The sequence below is a fragment of the Podarcis muralis genome, chromosome Z (genome assembly GCF_964188315.1).
Source record: "Podarcis muralis chromosome Z, rPodMur119.hap1.1, whole genome shotgun sequence".
NCBI classification, from domain to species: domain Eukaryota; kingdom Metazoa; phylum Chordata; class Lepidosauria; order Squamata; family Lacertidae; genus Podarcis; species Podarcis muralis.
In genome coordinates, this window is record NC_135673.1 from 11,712,868 (window position 1) to 11,736,885 (window position 24,018).

At 43.7% G+C, this 24,018-nt stretch overlaps 1 protein-coding gene across 5 annotated transcripts in view; it reads right to left on the reverse strand.

Moving 5' to 3' along the window:
* Nucleotides 1-24,018, reverse strand: part of MVB12B (multivesicular body subunit 12B) — a 99,863-nt gene that overhangs the window by 37,945 nt on the left and 37,900 nt on the right. For all 5 annotated transcript variants that reach the window (XM_028715407.2, XM_028715409.2, XM_077922401.1 and 2 more), the window contains exon 7: nucleotides 20,464-20,561. In XM_028715407.2, the coding sequence (XP_028571240.1) occupies nucleotides 20,464-20,561 (98 nt within the window). The remainder of the gene's footprint in view (nucleotides 1-20,463; nucleotides 20,562-24,018) is intronic.

Consider the following 24,018-nt stretch of genomic DNA (forward strand, 5'->3'; position numbering starts at 1 on the left):
GTCGGCGGTTCGAATCCCCGCGGCAGGGTGCGCTCCCGCTGCTCGGTCCCAGCGCCTGCCAACCTAGCAGTTCGAAAGCACCCCCGGGTGCAAGTAGATAAATAGGGACCGCTTACCAGCGGGAAGGTAAACGGCGTTCTGTGTGCTGCGCTGGCTCGCCAGATGCAGCTTTGTCACGCTGGCCACGTGACCCAGAAGTGTCTCCGGACAGCGCTGGCCCCCGGCCTCTTGAGTGAGATGGGCGCACAACCCCAGAGTCTGTCAAGACTGGCCCGTACAGGCAGGGGTACCTTTACCTTTACCTTAAGGTGGGTGAAAGGAGAAACAAACCAGAAGCAGAAGTTGGGGGAAGCCTAGGAGGGGAGGGAGGAAGGAATGCATAGTAAATGTTATGGATATGAGATGTATGTAATTAATGAAAAAGAAAACTGGGGGGAAAAGTAAAACAACAACAATCAATTACTTTGTCTTGGCTGCATGACCAGATTATGGAGGGAAAACATATCCAGTGGAAAACCAAAGGCAACACTTCCTGGATCAGCAACACAGGAATCCTGCTGTGATTTAGTTCATATACACAAATAGAAAAAACAGGGGTTCAGGCCAGCATCAAAAAACACAATATATGGCAAGCAAAGTACTACAAATGTATTCGTCACAATGTACCTGCTATTACAAGGCATACAGTACATGCAAGCGGTACTCCAAAATCATCAAAATAAGTACAATATTACAATTTATGATATATTTTCATTATTTCCGACTCAAGGAAGTTCTTGGGAGTGGCAGAGCAGCTGTAGCAAACAGGACTGGAGTCTGGTTGATCCCAGTTTCAAAGAGAAAACTCCTATTCAGCTCACAATATAAAAGAAAATGGTAGCAACCCAAGCCAAACAATATAGTGCAAACTTTTCCAGACCATGAGCAGGCTGACTCACCTGTGAAGTGAACAAGGTCCCACATCGGGTACAAGCAGAGGCAACTGCTGTATGCTGGCTAGCAGAGCACAGAGGAAGCCCACTAGTGGACATTTATGAGAAGAGATTGTGAAACACCAAGGGTTTCTTAAAGAAGGACTACAAGAAACAGCCCAATCAAAAGATGTATTCAGCCCATGCGGTGCGATTGTATTGAGAAGATAATGAAAATATATCATTAATTGTAATATTGTACTTGTTTTGATGATTCTGGAGTACCGCTTGCATGTACTGTATGCCTTGTAATAGCAGGTACATTGTGACGAATACAGTGGAACCTCGGTTTTCGAATGTCTCAGCTGCTGAAGTGAATGCTTCTGTTTTCAAACGCGCCTCGGAAGTCAAACAGCTCCCATGGCGCGTTTTTCCATTTTCACCATTCACTTTGCCGACAACCCTTTGATTTTCAGTTCTTGAATGTTTTGGAAGTCAGACAAGACTCACGGAACGGATTATGTTCGAAAACTGAGGTTCCACTGTACATCTGTTGTACTTTGTTTGCCATATATTGTATTTTTGTATGCAAGCCTGAACCCGTTTTTTCTCTTTGTGTATGTTCCTATACAGTGGGTTCCTTATTTTTGTGAATAAGATCACATCATGATCAGATAAGGCTAGCAGACATCACTGAAAGCAAACCAAGACAATGAAGAGTAAAAGAAAAGGCTCCCAGAGAAACAACAGCTTCAGAAATTATCTTTGAAAAATGGCCAAGGTTGGGGTGGGGAGGGAACTTTTAAATGATACCCAAAGTATCATTTGCACAAAGTTGGATCATTTTCATCCCTGTTCTACTTATGGAATTCACTGCTGCAAGATGGGGGTGATGGTCATTAGCTTAGATGACTTTAAAATGAAACTGGAAGAATTTGTGGAAGAGGAGGATAGAGATATCAATGTTTAGGGAAGGGCCATAAGCTCAGTGGGAGAGCTTCCGTTTTGCATGCAGAAGGCCCAGGTTCAATCCCCGGCATCTCCAGGTAGGGCAGGGAGAAATTCCTGCCTGAAACCCTGGGGAACCACTGCCCATCAGTGTAGACAATACTGTACTAGATGGACCAAGGGTCCAACTCAGTATAAGGCAGCTTCCTATATTCTTTTGGTACCGCTCATGGTCATGGTATTCAACATCCAGGACTAGAACACCTCTGAATACCAGTTGCTACAACAAAGGAGGGTTGTTGCTTCAATGTTCTGCTTGGGGATTTCCCAGATGCCTCCAGTTGGCCACTGGGAGTGGTGGCAAGGAGGAAAGCTGGCCTAGATGAACCTTTATAGATAACTGTCTTGCTGGATCAGACTCATCTCACAAAGCCACAGGGAAGATGAGTTTGGAATGCCAGCAGTCACCATGAGGACTGGAAACATGTTGCAGGTGAAGGGCACCCGTGTGGCTTGCCAAATGGTGGGGGGATTCAACCCTTTAAATCAACTGAGCAATGCTAGAGGGTTAGGAATGCAGTTGCACTGGAGGGTTTTGCTTCAATGGCAACTCTGGAGTTGTCCGCTGCCTTGCCATTTCCAAGTTGTTTTGTGCAGCCACAAACTCTTCATTAAGATCCTTAAAATTAGGTAGTAAGAGCTCATTAATATTGCCCAAGTAAATGGGCCTATTAAACCATCTTTAAGCAATATTGAAACATAAATCTCCTTAAACTATATTTAATGACTGTACTTAAGATACATTATATGTGACTCTTAATGAAACATTAGATAGCGTTTTGGAGATGAAAATGAGAAAATCCATACAACGTCCATCCGGTTAACACACCCGAAAGCTACAGTCATGAAATGCATTACGACCAAATGATTACTTCATTAGGACAAATATTTTTCTAATCATTCCTGATTTATATTATTAGAGCTATAGATATTCTGATAATGTGTTAGGAAAGCCTCCCAGTGGCCTACAATGTTTATGCATTTTACCACAGATCTACTATGCACCTTTAAAAAATAAATTAATTAATAACTTTGGAATCTTCAGCAATTGTTTAATGTTAGCATGGCTGGACATTTGGGCTTTGGGAGTAGGTCCACTTAAAATAATGGACCTATGTTAGTCATGTCTAGTAGTGTAGTGGCAAATTCAGAAGTGCAGGGTCCCTTCATGATAGTCACAGCCATGCCCTCTCACAGCCATGTCCCTTTCTAAGATTATACAATAATCCTATCATTATACAAAATTATTATTTAGGGATGCATTGCAATGGCCAATGTAGTTCTCCGTGTATCACTTTTCAGCCAGATCTACTATTTTCTGTGCACACACATGGGCACAGAACTTGCACATAATTCTCTTGAAAACGAAGCACCTTTTCTTTTCCATGTTCCTAATATATGTATATTTGTGTGCATGTGCGCAAGTAAATACATCAATAATTGTTTTTTAATATTACTTTCCCCACTATGTTTTTAGCTGTTTCTATTTTAGCTGTAAGCTGCCTTGAGCCCCTGTCAGGCAAAAACACAGAATATAATAACTACTCATTGATGTTCTTCCTGCATGTCTTCTCCTATGGGCCAATTCTCAGTGGGCAATGCACCTCCTTTTACACTGTTTGGCTCCAATCAACACTAAGGATGAGAACAATTCTTGCTGGCTAAACAGCTCCCCTTTCATACTGACTAATGTAGACACAATAAAAGTGCTTTTACAAACATACCCAAGTATCCTTCTCCGTCCAGCTTCTCTTGAACTGAAACTTTATTACCAAGCATGCTAAGTAGCAGAGCATATGTTTTGCATGTGGATGGTCCCCAGATTCAATACCCAGAAACTCTGGTTAAAAGGAAATGGTTAGCAAGTGATGGGAAAGACTGTGCCTGAAACCTTGGTGTGGCAGTGATAGATAGACAGCATTGTACAACAAGACTGTAGCATAAAAAGGATGGAGATCCGAGGCCTTCCAGAGGTTGTTGGACTCCCATCAGTCCCAGCCAGCACTGTCAATGGTCCAACTCAGGGATAATGGGTTTTAGTCAATAACAGCTGCAGGGTCCCCGATTCTCCATCCCTACGTTGTAGTCTTCAGAATGGAGTCCTTCAAGAGGTGGAATAATAAGGGATTGGAAAATTGTTGGATTCCATATGGAACCATATACTGACATATCAAGCTCAGAATTGTCTCCAATGGCTCTTCAGGGTTTCAGGCAGAACTCTCTCCCAGACCTACCTGGAGATGCTGGGGAATGAACTTAGGACCTTCTGCATGCTAGGCAGATGCTCTACCAGTGACCTTCAGACTTTCTCCAACTCCCATTAGCCCCTACCAGCATAGCCAATGGTTAGAGATAATGGGACTTAGGAGACCAACAACATCCATAGAGCTAATGGTTTCCTATTCCCACAGTGTAAGCTCATATATTCTCAACTAGGACTTCCCACAACCACATTTGCACACACATAGCATGAGGTGGGGGAGCTTTTAAAAGAGACTGAATTACAGCCACCGCTCTCTACTACAAAATGCCTTTTCAATTACAAAAAAGGGACCATTGAGATATCCGAATTAGACGAGCCATGAAGGAGGATGGCGGTGACACCTGTCAACAGGACACAGCCCGTGCCAGTGATCTAAAAATTAAAATACAATTTGCCACCCTGATCATTAAAAGAAAATCATTCTTGATGAGAGGAAAGCAGTCACAACAAGGTTATTTCATTTGTTCTGCACATGGATCTGCTCTCCAAAAACGAAGAGAACAATTCCTTTGCATTTTATCTAAGTGCACAAATTATGCATTATGCCATAGGCTTCTCTCTCTCTAGAAATGCTGTGTGTGTGTGTGTGTGTGTGTGTGTGTGTGTGTATGTATGTGTGTGATATTGTAATGAACAATAGTGAATGTGTTATATTATTCTTCATCAAGCCTCCAAGTGGAAAAAGAAAAAAGATCTCTCTGTTACATTATAATAGCTGTTGGCCAATGTAATTCAGTAGATTAAATTCAACTGAATGTGTGTGTGTTTTAACACACCATAAAACAGCACAATAAGGCTGCTATAATTTTTTAAAAAATTTTACTCCGAACTCCATCACACACATCATATACAAGCACCAAAAGAGGGGGTGAAAAAAACTGTGTGAAAAGTAATTTTGCATAATCAGTACACGCCATCTGGAACAATTAAACGATTTCTATAGAACTATGAGGATCAGTCATATCTGCTTATTAAAGATCAGAAATTATACAAGTAATAAATCCTCGAAAAAACTAAGCGTGCTCTCGCCTGTCAACGCTATTTTAACTTCAAATACTGAAGAATGCTTGATAAGGCTGAAAAGAGGAGATTAATATATGCAAATTACATTGAGCATTTAAAATCCCCTGCAACTGTCTCCCGTTCTCCTGTCCCTTATTGCCGCATTTATGTTTTATTCATTCATTCACCCAACTCACCTGTCACTTCATAAGCTATAATATTATGGGGGTATTATTAAACAGCATAAAGCCCCCGCTTTAATTGGAAAGCTTCATTGCATTTTCCAATTATTTGGACTAAATTAAAAGCAGATGTACATAGTTTAATAAGGAGTCTAATATCAGTTCCGGGAAATCAAAATTCATTGTCATTACTGCACCGCGATACTTTTTGCAAACTGTACTCCATTTTCGGGGAGGCGTCCCCCCCCCCACTCGAGGAAATCTCTGTCGGCAATCGGTTAATTGTCATTCCTTTAATAACTGTTTAAATATCCAAACGCTGCAGCAGCTTCCTATTAAAAAAATTAAAACGGCGGGGCATGTACAAGCAAAACAAATACACTGCAGATTCCTGATAAAGGCAGGCGACTCTTACCACAACTAGTACATGATGCGCATAAGCATGTGTGATTAGCAGTGCATTGTACTGGAAGATGGGGATGCTGAAACTTGAAGCGGTTCCCGGCTGAGAATCAACTAAATTGAATGCGAAATTGACACTCCTCACTCCTAACCTTTCAGTCTTCTTCATGTGTTCAGCCTGGATACATGAGAGTAAAAGTATACAGACAGGCAGGGGTGATTATGTACACAAACTCCATTATTCAGCTTGCCCCTCTACCAAAGCCACAAAGGCCTGAAGGGGGCTTGCCTGAATTACAAGCCTCCTACGACGCGGGTGGCGCAGTGGGTAAAAGCCTCAGCGCCTAGGGCTTGCCGATCGAAAGGTCGGTGGTTCGAATCCCCGCGGCGGGGTGCGCTCCTGCTGCTCGGTCCCAGCGCCTGCCAACCTAGCAGTTCGAAAGCACCCCCGGGTGCAAGTAGATAAATAGGGACCACTTACTAGCGGGAAGGTAAACGGCGTTCTGTGTGCGGCTCTGGCTCGCCAGATGCAGCTTTGTCACGCTGGCCACGTGACCCGGAAGTGTCTCCGGACAGCGCTGGCCCCCGGCCTCTTAAGTGAGATGGGCGCACAACCCCAGAGTCTGGCAAGACTGGCCCGTACGGGCAGGGGTACCTTTACCTTTACTTGTCCCAATGGCCATGCTCTCCACTGTCGGAGGCAGCAGTATGCCTCTGAATATGGCATGCCTCAGTATGCTCATGGGAATCGCAGGTGGGGAGAGCACTGCTGCACTCAGGTCTGGCTTCTGGGCTTCAGATTAAGGTATCTGGTTGCCTACTGTGAAAGCACGATGCTGGACTAGATGGGCCTTTGCTGTGATGCTGCCAGCTATGTTCTCATGATCAGGTTCTCTGCTTTATCATTTTAAGAAACACTGGGGCAAGGCCAGGCTGAACATCTCAGGAAAGGGTTTGGCTCTCAATAAATTTCCACCTCCTGCCCATGCTAAGCAGTTTTTTCTAGGTAGCAGCAAAGTGGAATGCAGCAGAGAAAGGGCATAAGCTCAGTGGCAGAACACCTGCTTTGCATGCAGATGGTCCAAGGGTTCAATTTCTGGGATATCCCCGTCTGAAATCCCAGAGCTGCTGCTGCCAATCCATGAAGGCAATCCTGAGCTGGATGGATCAATGGTCTGGCTCTGAATAAAACAGCTTCCTATGTTGACAGAGCCTTGTAACCCACTCATGAAGCTGGCCCTGCTGAAACCACAAAAGAACGCCTAGCAGATGTAATGTCATCTGATGGCCCTGGGCAACTAAAGTCAATCCTGCAGGGGGATTTCTTTTCTTTTCTTTTCTAAAAAAGAAGAACATAGGATTGTGCACAGTGCAAATTAAAGCACTCAATAACTCGGAAGAAGGGGAAGAGTTTCTCAAGGAAATTCCCTGTTGCTCAAGCAGGCTTGCAAAAAATTTAACTGACATTCTCCAACATCAATTCTTTTTCCAGCATTTGCAATCATAGACTGAAATGAGGATTTTTTTTGGGGGGGGGGGGACCCCAGGGCAAAAAAAAAAGGGGGATATTGATACTTGGTAACGTATTTAAAATCAGCCAAGACGTAGTAGTTAAGACAGGTGAGGGGAAACTTTGGCCCCCAGATATTGCTGAACTACTTCTCCCATATCTCTGTCTCTTGGCCATTATTGCCAGTGCTGATGGGAGTTGAAGTTTGGCAAAAACAGGAGGGCCAAAGGTTCCCATATTTAAATTAAGATTTAAATTAGTTTCCCTCCATGCCAAAGCCTTAATGTGAAGAAACCAAACCAAAACATGTGTGCGGGTATACACACTTGACATTCTAAAGGAATATGTCTTTAAAATTTACCTTATTTGTGTAAAATTCGGTATATATTCTTAAATCTGGAACTCCAGATGTGCTTTGGTTTGCATCTGAAACTCCTGAATGTGACTACCTGGCCCCCAAGTTCCCCCATCCCAAATCATTCACACAATTATTCTATTCTGCTTATTTACAGAATAGCAAAAGACTCTTAAACACCTTTAATCCCAATAGAAATAGAGGCCTGTTGAGAGGGCCACCCCTATTATAATGGTGGTGTACAATAAAAATCACTAACACAGCATAAAGTTGTTAAACCATCAAACAGAGCAGAACCAATCAACACAGAAATTAATTCTCCCCTCCCTCTCAAGAAAACACCCCACTTGGTAGAACAGAAACTGAATGATGTTATGTCACAATCTGTGTTGATCCTCAAAATGCATTGCCATTCTGGGGGCACATATGAGGAGAAAATGGTGACTTACTAAGATGGGTTCTGGCACCAGAGGCAGCAATGGCAAATATGTTCTTTAGAAAGAAAGCAAATGAGCCATGAACACCACCCAAGAAAATGGAGCCAAGGTAGTTCATGCACTGGGTACTTCAAGACGGCAATATGCTCTATGTGGGTCTTCCCTTGTGCTTGATCCAAGAACGTGCAGTTGGTGCAGAATGTAAATAACACCTGTGCTCAGAAATTGGTATTGGTTGCCGATTTGCTACTGAGCCAAGTTCAAGTTGTTACTATTAGCATATAATGCCTTAACATATTGGGACCAAGTTTAGATATGAGACTGCCTTCTCCTACATGTGCCCACTCAACCACTTCGATCAACACAACACACTGTTATAGGTGCCACATAACAGCATTTGTAAGAGCTCAGTCGTTTAGTGTTATAGTGCCTGTACTTTGGAACTCCTTGCCTATTGAGATCATTCAGATGCCCACACTGTACTCTTTTTGGCACCTGCTAAAAGCATTCTTGTCTACCCAGAAGCTTAGAAAGCTGAGGTAATTTTTAATCTGCTTTAGTATTTTAACTTTTCTATGTTTTAATGTAAGATTTTTTAAAATAGTGGTGTATAGATTTTATGAAACATATATATGTACATAAATATATACATCTTTTCAGAATTTGTGATAGGACCTTTAAAAAACCCAAACCAAAACCAAACAAAATGGCTGACAAGTACAATTCCTCCCCATTCACCCCAGAAATTCCTCCTTCAGAAGGAAGTGAAATCATCAGCATCATTCTTTGGAAGAATCCTACTGTGTGCATTTGTGTGAGAGAGGTGGGCTGAATGAAGAAAATGGGAGAAGCCATTGTGACCCTCGTACACCTCCTGAAAAACCAAAATGACCTCTCCACTTTCTCCATAGCAAATGGGGCACCAACATTTAGTGCGGCAGGGAAGCTTAAAAAAAATACTGTTGTTATTTATTTTCATGGCACAGAAGATAAATTTTGAGAAAACAATTGTTATAACAGTAAACAACAAATAACTTGTCCTGATAAAATTACAGACTTTTATCCTGCCATGAATGATCCTTAAGGTTTTCTTTTACTCAGAAATCATTTCTATTTTACCACTGTAATCAGTCGACCTACACTGGTCATGCCTATTAATCTGACCGGGCCTACTCAGAGTAGGCCTAACATTGGCAACAGACCCTCAGGCCCAAACATCAGACAAACACTGCAGCAACAACTGCCCAAACCTCCTAATGTTCCTTCCAAGAAGAAGCTGAAAGCAATTCTTTTCGCTGCAAATTAAAACAATGGCATCTCTTTTTCTTTATCCTCCTTTCAAAATTACCTATGTTAATAAAGGCGCCACCACACTGTGCTTAGTGAACTATTTAATTATCTTTGAAAAGTGAGGAGAGGGGTGGAGGGGGAAGAGATGGATCAAAACAATAGTTTTTCTGTGAAAAATAAATGGCTAAGCCCTGATTAAAATGTTCTCATCGCCTACAAAGAAATGATACAGGGTTTTATTTTATTTCTGTTAACGCACATTGAAGAGCACAAAGTTATCATGGAGGGGAGCACTAGGCATTTTTTTGGCAACATGGGATGAAATTTCCCGCCCTCTCTCTGCAAGAGAATTGGAGGTTTCAGCCATTCTGCCTTTTCAAAGCAAATGGCGAAAGGACATTTTTTCTATTCAAGCTGCCACCAGCGCTCATTAATCAACGCCAAAGTACTTCAACAGACCCAGGCTTGAGACAAAGCTGTTACCAAACCATTGGCTGGAGGCTTTATTTTCCACGCCAACTGCTATCTTGAAATTTGGACCTCATCTTCCGATAGGGCTCTGGCCAAGGTGCTTCTTTCCAAAGTTTGGTTTATATTTTATAAATGCACATGGTGATAGGACAAAAAAGAGGGAAAATGTAAATTATTATCTATTACTATTAGTATCCCACCTTTCCTCCATGGAGTTTACATGAATGTCCTCCTCTTCATTTAATCCCCACAACAACCCAGAGAAGTACATTAGGCTGAGAGACTGTAACTGGCCTAAGGTCACGCAGTGGGCTTCCTAGATGAATGAGGGTTTGAATCCTGATCTTGTAGGTCTAGAGAGTCTGACCCTCTAACCACCATACCACATTTGTTCCTCCCAATATCCTTTTTCTGATTACAACATACGCTTGGGTTGTGAACGTGATCCATGCGGGATGCACGTTTGCAACCCGCAGTGTTCGCAACCTGCAGCGGCGCGTCTGCACATGTGTGGGTTGCGATTTGGCGCTTCTGCGCATGCACAACTGCCGAAACCCGGAAATAACCCGTTCCAGTACTTCCGGGTTTTGGTGGTCCGTAACCCAAAAAACCCGCAACCTGAAGCGTCTGTAACCCGAGGTATGACTGTATAAAACAAAATCACCCCCATGAATTACAGTAACTTAAATAATGACAACCAACTAAACACGTTCAGACATTTCCCCATCATTAGTAGGAAATCTATCGCAGATGGCACAAATATTTTGCCACGTGATACCTGTGATATTCCACTTCATAGGAAATGATCACACCACTAGTTCATATAACTCATTAGTGTCCACACTGACTGGCAGTGACTCCACTAGGATTCAGTCAGGAATCCTTCCCAGAGATGAAACTTGAAGCTATAATATGCAAAGCATCATTTCTTATCACTGAGCAATGGCCATGCCCTATAGAAAAGGAGCAGCAGAGCAAGTGGTAGCTGGACCTCTCCAGAAGAGTCATTGCTGTGTAGTCCAAAGAGCAACCTACTAAAGGGACCAGCACCTGGAGGCCCAAAGCAACTCCATGTGAGAGCTAGAGAAGCATAGTGGCTAAGAGACTTAATATGAACTAAAAATGTTATCCAGGACCGTAGCTCAGTGGTTAGAGCATCTGCTTTGCATGCAGAAGGCTCCAGGTTCAATACCCTGCATCTCTGCATGAGGCTTGAAATGTCCTGAAACCCTGAAGAAGTATAGACCTTGGGTCCCCAGATGTTGTTGGACTACAACTCCCATCATCCCTGACCTCTGGTCCTGCTAGGTAAGGATGATGGGAGTTGAAGTTCAACAACATCTGGGGACTCAAGGTTGAGAAAGGATGGTGACGACAATACTGAGTGAGACAGACCAATGATCTGATTCAGTAGAACAAAGCTTCATAAGATCCAGCAGGCTCTTATATTATGTTCATACCTTATGGTGACAATGATGCAGGATGATGACTGCTCCTTCATTCCTCGGGTCCATTCACCCCAACTTGCTTGCCCAAACACTGCTGGTTAAGGGACTTGTAAGCCACCCGTGTATCTATTTCAAGCTCTGGAATGGGGATACAACACAGCTATGCACACACAATGTCAAGGCACTGCCTGATGGAGTAAGGCCTGGAAGTCCTGGTGCAAGACATGAAACGAAGCAGAAGGCGGCGGCTGTCAAATTATCGGTGTCTCACGCAGAACTGAGAATGCCATGTTATCGGTGGATCGCTAGATCTTTGATGCCATAAAACAACCCAGGCATGTAGGAGGAAGGGGGGCTGAGGGGAAGAGGGGGAAAAACCCAGCTCTCTAGATAACAAAGGATCTCAGGCTGGCATCATTCATTGTCTTGTAGACAATGGGGAGACAAATCTGCGGAATAATGAGCTCCTTTTCAGCGAGCTGACAGATCTGTTCCATCTCAAGTCTAATCTATGGGACCTAATGTTCTTTACAGTGAAGGCAGCCAAGATGTTCATCTTCAGCTTTGCCACTCTCTTTTGTTTTAAAGTCAACAACTCCCAGGGGACAATATAGAAGCACAGATGGATACAAACCGGTAGGAAGCCTTCAAAACAGGGGTCTGAGTTGGCTCAAATCAGCAAGAAGCCTTCAAAAGAGGGGTCAAAGCTGGCTCAAGCCAGAACAGAGCCTTCAAAAGGGCTCTAGGTATGGCAGAAGATGATGCAAGGTTTGCTATCCAGCAATCAATCAGCGTTGAGTCAATGGGCCACAGTCACACATTTAAAGTGCCATGATACCATTTTAAACAGACTTTGCTCCCCGTCCTCCAAAAAGGGAACTGGAGTTTGTTAAGGATGCTGAGAGTTGTTAAGGACTTGTATTCCCCTCTGAGCTACATTTTCTTGGAATCTGAGGCTAAAAGCCAGGGAGCCAGAATAATGTTTTCCCCGCAATCCCTTCACCCACAGAGCTCAGGTGGTGTATCTAGTTCTTGCCCTGCCCACTTCCCCCTTCAAAAAAAATCACACTTCATTCTTCTCACAGTCTATAAAGGCAGGTCAAGCTGAGAGAAAGAAATTAGTTTAAGGTGTTTATCCCTTTCTCAGAATACTAGAACTCAAGATCAACCAATGAAACTGAACACTGGGAGTCAGGATGGATAAAAATGAAGTACTTGCATCATTAGCCCACAGAATACAGAATCATAGACTTGCAGACTTGGAAAATGTCCCAAAGGTCATGTAGTCCAACTCCCTGCAATGCAAAAAGTCACAGCTAAATATATGCTATCACAACATACAGTGATGGCCACCAAATCTGGAAATACTTTTTTTAAAAAAGGTTTACACACAATTTGTGGATGATAAGGCTGTCAATGGCTACTTGGCCATGATGGCAATAGACCCCTCCAGCATCAGAGGCACTATGGCTCTGGAGACCTGCTAATGAGGAATGCAAGAGGGCTGTTGTGCTCCTGTCCTGCCTGCAGTCTTCCCATCTGGTTGGTGACTGTGAGAAGAGGATCCTGAGCTGTTGCTTACTGCCTATTGAGCCCCTCCCCCTAGAAATGTACGATTTAAAACAAAGCATGCATTCTAAAATCGATTCTAAAAACAATTACAACTGAAAAACATATAAAAATCAGTTCCAGTTTTAAGAAATGTTGTAAGAGTGCTTAAAAACTTTCTTCCATCTAGTGATCTTGGGGCTGCCAGGAATAGTCTTCTTCAGCCACCAAATGCCTGGATAAACAGGAATGTTTTCAAATCCATCTTGAAAGATGGAGACAGGTGCACTTCATTTGGGTGGGCATTCCACTACCAGGGAACCACCACTGAAATGGCCCTGTTGTGGATCCTAGGGGCTGAAGTTCCTTCAGCACTCTCTCCATAAAATATTTGAGGGGCTGGGCTCCCCCCAAAGTTAATGAGCATTGCCATTCAAATAGTGTGTGTTGCATCTTGTGATCAATTATGCAGGGTAGCGTTTACCTGAGGCCTCGATATTTTATTCAAGTTGGCACTCCCGCGGGGGGGGGGGGGGGGGCAACCAGGCAGTCCTCGGTAGCAACACTACGAACAAGGCCTTCCTTGTTGGTCATATGACCTGAGGTGGTTGCTATTGGGGAAGGTGCAATTCACCTAATCTAGCAAGGCTCTTCTTATGTTCCTATGCCTCTCCCCCATGCTATCCATGCTGGGCTTGGGAAGGTCTGACCGTCTGATCTACATACATAGATTTTCCAAATGGATTTAGAACCCTGCAGGCTATGTCAAGGATGGGGAACTTGTAGCCCTCTAGATGTTGCTAGATGCCAACACCAATCAGTTCCAGCCACTATGCCCAATGCTCAGGGATTATGGGAGTTGGAGTCCAGCAACATTGATAAGAGTCACAGTCCACATCCTTGCACTACACAGGGTGATATGTCACAACACTAGAGAGTCTATTAGGTTTGGCTAAATGAGGGCATCAATGAGGCCAAGTAAGGGCAATTTAAATGGTTAAGCTAACATAGTTGCAAGTGTTGAGTCCGACAGAAAAAAGTACCAGAAAAAAACATCTGCAACCAATTTGTCTGTAATGCACGATTCATTTGTAAAACTTTCTGAAAGCTTGTGTGTCCATTTGAGTTTGTAGAGAAGAAACATCTTGCAACTGAAACGGCTTTTGCTTGCAGCCAAATTCCTCCCCCCCACACACACTTTTTTGGAAGCCAGGCCAATCCTCTTCCCTTTGGGGACCATTAACATATTGTCCTGAAACAAGCTGTTTATTAACTTCACTGCAAAAGCTGCCAAGGTGTTAAAAAGCTGATCCGTTTAGAACAAACTTTTGATGGAATATTTGCACTCCTCAATTTGACATCTTTCAAAGGATATGATCCAGTGGCCAGCTGAACAGAACACCTAAGTCCCATTGTAATCAATGGCGCAGAAAGAATTGGGATTAAGCATACTGTAGTTCAAATTAACTACAAATGTTATAATGAGCTCCTTTGATTTTTCTGTTACTGTACATTGATTTTATTAAAATAACACACACTATGAATTGATATTTATTTAAAAATAAAGAGCATGAGGTAGCCAAAAATAAGGCTACTTTCAATATTAGTTGGATAATTTAGTATACCAGCATCTCAACCATTGAAACAAAATATGCTTCCAGGCATAGGCAAACTCTGGCCCTCCAGATGTTTGGGACTACAATTCCCATCATCCCTGACAACTGGTCCTGTTAGCTAGGGATGATGGGGATTGTAGTCCCAAACATCTGGAGGGCCGGAGTTTGCCTATGCCTATGCTTAACCATGGCTGGAACTTGCTTATAGACATAAGTCTAAATCATTATTTTTATTGTTAATGCAACTCAATGGTCAGGATGGCAAACTACTGAATAGCTATTCTTTCTTTCATTTCCACCACTTTCCTCCATGCCAAAATTTAGACAGGAGGAAAGAAGAATGTGTCTTTTTGTATTCTGCAAATTGGGGGAGGGGGGCGGGGGGAGAGAGAGAGAGAGAGAGAGAGAGAGATTAAACATACCTGGATCTAGTAATAGACTTCTGAGGGGTTGTTTTTTGCAATACTACTCTATTTGGTCTGCAGACCATAAAAACCAGATGCAGTTATTAAAACAACCACAGCAGAGACAAAAGAACAACAAATACTCTCAAACTATTTTAAACCATGGGTTCTGTTATGCTCTTATTCTAAAAGGTACTGCCTGTGTGCATGAAGAGTGGATAGTATCCACATAAATTAACATAATAGCATTGGACTACAAGAGCCTGCTGGCTTAGGTCAATGGCCAATCGAGTCCAGCATCCAGTTCGCACAGTAGCCAACCAGATACCCATTATGGGAAGCCCTCTAGCAGGATTTGGGCACAATAGCACTCCCGCCTATGGTTTCCAGCAACTGGCTTTCAGAAGCCTTACTGCCTCCAGCTGTGGTTGGTAGCTTTCGCTGCCTCTTGTGGGAGTGAGTTCCATAGATTAACTATGTTCTGCGTGAATAAGTACTCCCCCCCCGAATATTCTACTCAGAACAGACCCATGGAAATTGATGAACTTAAAAGTCAATTTCAGAGTGTCTACTCTAAGAAGCACTACACTAGCTACAACCCAACAGATATTTACACAGATTGTGCCTTTTAAAATATGAGCATAATTCATGATTTAAAATAGTTTGAATATACAGATAATTTTGACTCAGGACTCACCTTCCCTTTAACACCCTTGTTTCAAAGGCTATAGCAAAGAACACTGTCACACTTGAGGAATTCAGATAAAAAAAAACCCCAATTTCATAGAATCATAGAATTGTAGAGCTGGGACCCTGAGGGTCATCCACTCCAACGCCCTACAATGCAAGAAGCTCAATAAAGCATCATTAACAGTTTCTGACTAGCATTGTTTAACAATAGCAAAACAACAACAACAACAAAACACAAAACCCCCAACTTTTTCCACCCAAACATGGAGGCTGAAATGAAGCCCTTCAGTAGATTTGTTTATAAAAAGACAGTGACCTCAGCTCAGTATGGATGATGAAAACAAATTCCTAGGTTCAGAATATGCTTAGAGACATCACTGTTTTTCAACTATAAAAGGACCTGAATTTTGCAGGTAGATCTTCAGAGTCTACTAGAAACTCAGGTAAATTCAACAACCCTAAACAATCAGCCGACCGCTGTTGCAGTCACACACATTGCTTGTAGCGACAATCAACAATGCTTTGTGCTGTAAGCCTAAGAAGGCTGTCAACTGAGGAAAGGATATTTTAGCAGATTACTCTGCTTTTTAACAAACTACATTGATTTAAATTTAAACACACTTGCCTTATTTCCAAAATCTAATCATAGGTGGCTTTTTCACATACCAAAGCAAGCACATGATGACGACAAACTAATCCACTCATTCTTAGCAGAAAAGCCATTGTGTATATTTCCTTTTTCATTCAGCATTACAGTAACACACAGTTAATCCTGTAACACACCAGTATAAAAAAAAAAAAAAAAGGCGTATTGGTTTTCAAAATACACAAACATAACCACACAAAAATAAATCCTCAGTCCTTTGATTAGTCAACCAAAGCTCTGGTTGATTAATCTACCAATTAAACTGATTGAAGACCTCAGTTCTCGCTCTCTTGGAAAGGGCTTACCATCTGATTATTAACATATAATTTACAGGCCCTCTCTCCCACAAAAGAAACAAGACAATATAAATGCCACATTCATTTTAATAATACACATTGTACTCTGTGCCCAACATCTGCAGAAAGGTAAAACAGACTCCCACCACACACACACACACACACACACACACACACACACTTTTCTTGACGTGTCCCTCTCTCTCTCTCTCTCTCCCATCCACGCCTGGGCTTATTGTTTCTTAAGTGACGGAAGGTTTAATCAAGAAAGCAGGCAATTCATCAATTGCAACGAGGCCGCCTGCGTGGGGCTGACAGCCCCCACATGGCTTTATACAGTGGAAAAACCCGGCCACCTGTCAGCCTCCAACCTTTTACGTTGGGATATACAAACGCACTCTGCGATCAATCCACCAGGCCTTCCCATCCGTCCCCTCCCTCTGCCTGATTATATTCCTCCTTTATGTTCGGCGCCGTCCGTCCCTCGTTATTGGCGGGGACAGACGGGGAGAGAGACAAGACAAGCTATGGCTGTTTATGCGCCATCGTAAAAATTTATGCACCCTTAAAGTGACTTATTCCCCCTTCTGTTTGACTCCCATTATTATAAATAATCCCCCCCCTTCTACTTCTACTTCATTCAGGATTCTGCTTCACTTCCATGCTTTATTATCTGTTGCCCCTGTGTAAATACACATCCCTCCTTGGCCTCTGTCATTTCGCTGCTCTCTTGCTCTCTGCTTGCCCTCCTGGTTTAGAGAAGCTCAAACGGTGCTACCTGAGATGTGTGGTCCAAGCAACCACTTTTAATTACGCCTCGTGGGCCATATCGTATGTGGGCGGAAACAGTATCCATAACCTAATTAAGCCAGTTTCTGACTTCTCAATCCAGTTATCGCCATTGTCTGCCACACTTCACTGTGACCAAGAAACGGAAGTACAGGTGAGGCCATGCATATATAGAGAGAAAGCGGGCTTAAAACAAAACACAGCTGGGCTTCCCACTGGGTCTTTTAATAGCACGCATGGCCTTCAGGAACCAGCAAGCAACGCTTATAAAGGCATGGAGCAGATGACACAGGAGTGATAGATCTGCTGACAGCTACTAGCCATGACAGCCTGTGTTCACTTTCAAGTACTCCAGGGGAGGAGAACCTCTGGCCTGGTGGGGTCTAATGTAGCCTCCCTGCCTAACACCTGGAACTCTCTCCAGGCCACACCCCCTCTCTGCAAGGACACACCCCTCACTGGCCTTCTTTGACATCCTCCTTGAGTGTCCTTTGCCTGGCTGGAATGTGTCCCTGGATTCTGACGCTTCTTGCTTGCCTGCGTGGAGAATAGAGTGGCGTGTACAAAACAGCCTACTGTACAATGGGGGAAGTTTCACATCCTTTGTTCCTCTTGGTTTTGCCTCTAGCTCCGCCCACCACTGGTAGGTGGCCTTTGGAAGAGCGACCAGAAGGGGAGGCATCCCTCAGCCTGAAAAATGCTCCCCACCCCTGAAGAATCAGATGCCAGGGGAAAGCAGCAGGATAGCATCACTGTTATGCAGTGCTCAAATTACCAGTGGGGGAGGAGAGGGATGTCCTAGACCCCTTTTGTTTTGTGGTGGCCCTGCTCACAATTGTTTTCAGAAGGCTAGACGGAGGGGGACGTGGTGTGGCTAAAATTAGTGAGGGGCAGAAATGGGGTTGGGTGCTCTAATAACCTTCCCACCCCAGCTTTCACTTCCCCCATAATTTAAGAACTGCCTTCATGCTTGGTTGTGGGCTTTCCAGAGGCTTCTGGGGCAAGGCTGCAGCTCAGTAAGAGCATCTGCTCTGGATGCAAAAGGTGCTGGGTTCAAACTCCGGCATCTCCAAGGAGGGCTGGGAACATCCCCTGCCTGAAACCCCTGCTGGGAGTCAGTGTAGACCGTGGGTAGGCAAACTAAGGTCCGGGGGCTGGATCAGGCCCAATTGCCTTCTAAATCCAGCCCACGGATGGTCTGGGAATCTGCGTGTTTTTACATGAGTAGAATGTGTCCTTTTATTTAAAATGCATCTCTGGGTTACTTGTGGGGCCTGCCTGGTGTTTTTACATGAGTAGAATGTGTGCTTTTATTTAAAATGCATCTCTGAGTCATTTCTGGGGCATAGAAATTCGTTTATTCCTCCTTCCCCAAATATAGTCTGGCCCCCAACAAGGTCTGAGGGACAGTGGACCGGCCCCTGCTGAAATGGTTTGCTGACCCCTGGTGTAGACGACACTGAGCAATGATCTGAGCAATGATCTGATTCAGTATAAGGCAGCTTCCTATGTCCCTATGACTGTCCACTGTTGGAGAAGGAATGCAGGGCCAGGTGGATCTATAGTCAGATCCAGCCAAGCATTTGCGATTTCCTTCATGGAAATGCCGGGTTCCCTCCCAAGCCATCCCAAGGCAGAAAAGCCCATCCAAAACTGAGCAGAGCTGTGGTTTCCACAGAGGTGGGGAAGGGAAATCTCTTCGACTTCCTCCCAAACCTTCTTCCCCGATCCGGGATCATTGCCAGGGCAGCATTCCCGCTCTCCTCATTTCCAAACCAATTAAGACCACACCAGAGTAACAAGGGAGGAAATGGGGGGGGGGGATGAACACCTACATGAATTATACGATCGTTATATTCCATCTCTGGAAGAAACCTACAGCGGCAGCTTGAGTAAAAACAAAAACAAAACCCTACCAGGATTACCATTTGATCAGCCCCTTCATTAAGGTACATGAGTTAATGCCATGTTCTTCTGTTATAAGTGCCAGTCACCATTAACACATGAAAAAGCCAAGGAAGGAAAACCAGCTGACAGCACTTCCCCCCCCCCACTTTTTTTTTTTTTTTTGTATTTCTTGCAGTGCAATAGTACTCCCCTGCCAGAATTTCACAGCTTACTTTCTTTCCCTTTGTAAAAGATAAATCCCAGTTTCCCCTTGGCAGGGCCCAGCAAATTCAATGGGTCACTTTGCTGGATTGCAACTCCATCACATCTAGAAACTCTTGATTCTACCCATGGCCAGCCAGATGACCCTGGGAAGCTCATGAAGAAGGTGTAGAAACTAGTTTGTCCAAGCATCTCTTATTCAGACATATACTGTTCTTTTACATTGGGTTTGCATTTACTGTGGTGAATGTTGGAAGATGCAGGTCAGATAAAATGGCGTCCTTCTTCATTCAGCGCATATTGAAGCTATGGAATTTGCTGCCACAACAGGCAGGGATACGGAGAGTGCTTTAAACAGAGGTTCCAACATGCATCATTGGGACAAGTTAAGAATCATCCCAGCTGGACAAAAGCACTCAAGGACAAGGGTTGAGAAGGGCCAATGAGGTGTGTTGCCTGGGAGGAGTCCAGAGAGCCAGAGAATCCTGGAGGGCTGGATTTGGCCCCTGGGCCTAAGGCTCTCCAGCCCTGGCATAGCCATAGCCATAGTAGAAAGTCTAAAAACAGTGCCTAGTCATGATAGCTATATGAAATCTATGGCCTTGCAGCTGGTACAGCTCTAAACACCAGTTGCTGGGGCCCATCAGTGGGAAGGACTAGTGGGCAGCTGACAACAGCATAGAGAGATGAGGCTGGAATGGGACTTTCCCACAGACTGTAGCACCCAACTGAACCAACAGCTGCTACAGGCAACTGAGGCTTCTGATCACAGGGTGGTTCCTTTTAAGAACCATGTCTGAGCCCTGCATCCAGCACCCAATCAGACCAACTGCTTCTGCGGACAACTTGAAGCTTCTGCTAGCGACACGGAGGATCCTTTTAAGACTTGTGAGAACAACATCTGAGCATGACACCCCATCATCTTCTGCAGAATTGCAACAGATTCTGAGCTTCGTCATGCTCCTATAAAGGTAGAGTGACTCTACCAGGGGACTGTTTGAGTTGCCTGGGCAGTCAAAGATGGCTCTGAGTTATCTAGCATTTTTTTTTTAAAAAAAACCCCGAGTAACTAACACTTTGGCTTACCTGATATGGCATATAAATTGGAGTGCTGGTACTCAAAGTCTGGTCGAGTGCCATGCCCTTTCCCTCGAAAACTGGCCGGAAGTGTCAGAGATATATGCCTAGTAAGGAAAAACAAAACAAGTTGTTACAAGATCAAGGTTGCCAGCAATAGGAGTCCTAGAACCAAGCATGACCTGTCTAAGTCTTGAGATTGGCTTCCAAAGGTCTTGTTGCTCTTAGGAGGTCAACAGGTGGGTGGTAGGGAAAACAGGTTTCTTGGTGGTGACACCAAAACTTTTGAATACTTTGCTGATTTCCTTTGGGGCCAGGGTCAAGAAACAGTCGACTCTCAACTTACATAGGGGCTACATTCCAGGGATGCAAGTCAAAACTGCATATGGTCAAAACACACTTTCCCTTCACTTCCAAGTGTTCTCCCAAGGGGACACAGAGTCTCCCAAGCCTGCTGAACACTCTTCCGTGCAACTCCAAATGTTCTCCAATGGTGAGTGTAATGGCGGGTTGGATTGCTGACTTTCCTCCCCCTTTTCTCAGACAAGCACATAAAGCTGAATTCACCCAAGTTAAATGCACATGAGCTGCGAGTGGACTGCATTCAGAAAGCCCTAAACATTTCTGGTCCGATTCCTTATGTTCCGTCTCAATCAACGGGATGGTTTTGGTGGTTCCACATGCTCCCGAGGTTCCGCAGGCCTTCACTAGGAACTGAGCCTTAAGTGGGGCAGGCCGGTTCCTTGCGGAACTCCTTGCCAGTAGAAATTAGGAAGGAATTGTCCCGGTCTTCTTTTAGATGTCTACTGAAAACTTCGATAGGTGTTTGCAGTATTTTTTTTGTTTTCTTTTTTATCCAACCAATGATTCTGTGTTGATGTTTCACTGAAAACCCTATTCCTTTCACAGAGCTACAATTCCCAGAGTGGTTTAATAGTCAACCCTCTTTCCAGGGGACTCTGGGAATTGTAGCTCTGGGAGGGAAATACGGTGGGCTCCTAACAACTCTCAGCATCCTTTAACAAACTACAGTTCCCAGGATTCTTTGGAGGGGAGAGCCATGAAAGGACAGGGTACTGCTTTAAACGTATAGTACAGATGGGACCTTATTTTAAGTAAGCGTTGCTGGTTGGCCAGGATGGATATAAACTTATTTATCTCTGCAAGCCAACAGCAGAAATGTGTTTTCCTTATGCCTTTAAAACTGCTTGTCATTTTATTCTATAGACAGGAAATTAGATGTGGAACATTCTCTCTCTCTCTCTCTTACACTTACACACACACACGAGAAACCAACAACAGCCCAATTTATAAAAGTCCCCAAGTTCCTAAACACATATTGTTAAATGTGAGCAGCTTGGCACCATATGGCAAATCAATTACTAGTTTCAATCCCGAAACACAGACACGCACACACCCAACCCGAACAAAAGCAGGTTGGGGGGGGGGGGAGAGAGAGAGAGAGAGAATGGAGGTGTGGAGCGGAGGAGAGAAACAGCAAGCCGGAGAGAGGAACAATCTGGAAACAATGGAAGAGTTGAAATGAACAGCGGCCGCCAGAGTTTTGAATACAATTAATCATCATTCCGAGCCAACGGGAAGCCATATTGACGCGGGCCCTGCATTTGAATATTTAATTAGGGCGAAGTTCTTCATCAAATTATTGCAGATTGGGGGGGGGGGGAGGCTGGTGTGCGTGAGGAGGGAGAACAGGCGCAACTCAAACCCCCAAATCCCTTTGATCGGAGCTGCCAAAAAGCTGCACTGAGCCTGTTCAAAACCGCAGGGCTAATTCCGATGCGGCTGCGAAGGCATTTAGCAAAAATAAAAAACAGAAGAGGAGTAATCATTGAAGCTGGCTTATTAGAAATGAATTGGGAGTGGTGGTGGAGGGGCTCTGATCTTATACGAAGAAGTGGAACACTCAAATGAAGACAGACACACAGATTGGGGGGGGGGGGAGAAAGAGAAACTTGATTTGGTGCTGTGGGGGTCCTTTTCATTTTCAACCATTCCTGCTGCTGTTAGCATGATCACTTAACCAGGATTTTAATGGGCACAGTGTCATCACGTGGGTTGAAAGCTCACCACTGGCTGCCACCACAAAAATAAGATGGGCCCTTAAAAAAAAATATATACACCCTGGCTTTTGACCCTTTAGGTGTATCTGTTTAGGACTCTTTATTTTTCTGTTCGTAAGTTGTTTTAAACTGCTTTCGATACTGTGCTTTAACTACTGTAAGCAGCCCTGGGACCTTGGAGTGAAGGGCAGGCAATCAATCAATCAATCAATCAATCAATAAGCAAGTGCAAGCCCAACGTAAAAATTAAATAATTTATTATTTGTTGAATTTCTAACCCACCCACCCTCCCAAAGGACTCCCGGGGTGGCAAAACAGATGTATTGTTTGAATGAAACAAACAAACAGCAGACATTCTAACACAGATTTAAAAATTCTAAAAACAATTCCAATTAAAAACATCTAAAATCAGTTACAGGGTTTTTTAAAAAAATAATAATAAATAAATAATAATAATAATCTTAAAATAAGTTTAGAACATTCCTCCAGCCAATCACCCTAGGGCTGCCTGGAACAGTATTTCTTTATATTATATAATAATAATAATAATAATAATAATAATAATAATAATAATAATAATAATAATAACAACAACAATAGTAATAATAATTAACAACACTGACTCTTAAAGCACTTAATCAGGAACAAGGAATCCTGTAGCCCCGCAGATGTTGCCTGACGACAACTCTCGTCATCCCTTAGCTATGCTGGCTGAGGAGTTGCTGGGAGTTGTAGTATTCTATCATCTGGAGGACACCACTCTGGCTACTTGTACCCTCTCTCTCCCTACCCGCTCTCTCAGACCATCAAGTCAACTCCCCCTCTGACATCAGAGGTGGGCAGCCAGACCAGGGTCAAGCTGTTTTATCCTCCCACCTCCAAAATGCTTCCTAAGAGAGGTTCCCCTGGTACCAACAGTTTCATTTCTATACAGATATATTTTATTTATATCCCACCAAACTAGGCCCATGGGCTGGAAGTTCCTCCATAGATATTTTAAGGCCACCCCGGTATTCCCCCTCCACTAACTGGATGCAACACTTGAATGGGCAATTGTGGAGCCTTTCAAAGACCAAATCCTTCTCTACCCAGTCCCTAAAATGCAAGTCAGTGTTCTTGCTCAGAAATTCTCCCCGTATGGGATACACAAGCGACGGTGGGAGACTGCAGATGAGGAAGAAAGAATGGGGGAGGGGAGGGAGAATGTCTTTTAATGAGGAACAATACAGCCCCTAGTCTCTCTCTGGAGCCATAATTAGAGCAAATTAATTGAAGTTGTGTTTTGACACACTTGCTGAACGCACAGGCGATGCATGACATGCTTACAACTCCACTTGCGGCAAACGGCATGACGGAAGTGAGGATACAAAATCACTAGGTGCGCACAGGAGCCGATTTGCATGTGCGGTGTGCAGGCAACTAAGCCATTCAACAGTGCTCCTGTGAAAAGTTGCCACTGAACGACATTAACAGTAATTACTAA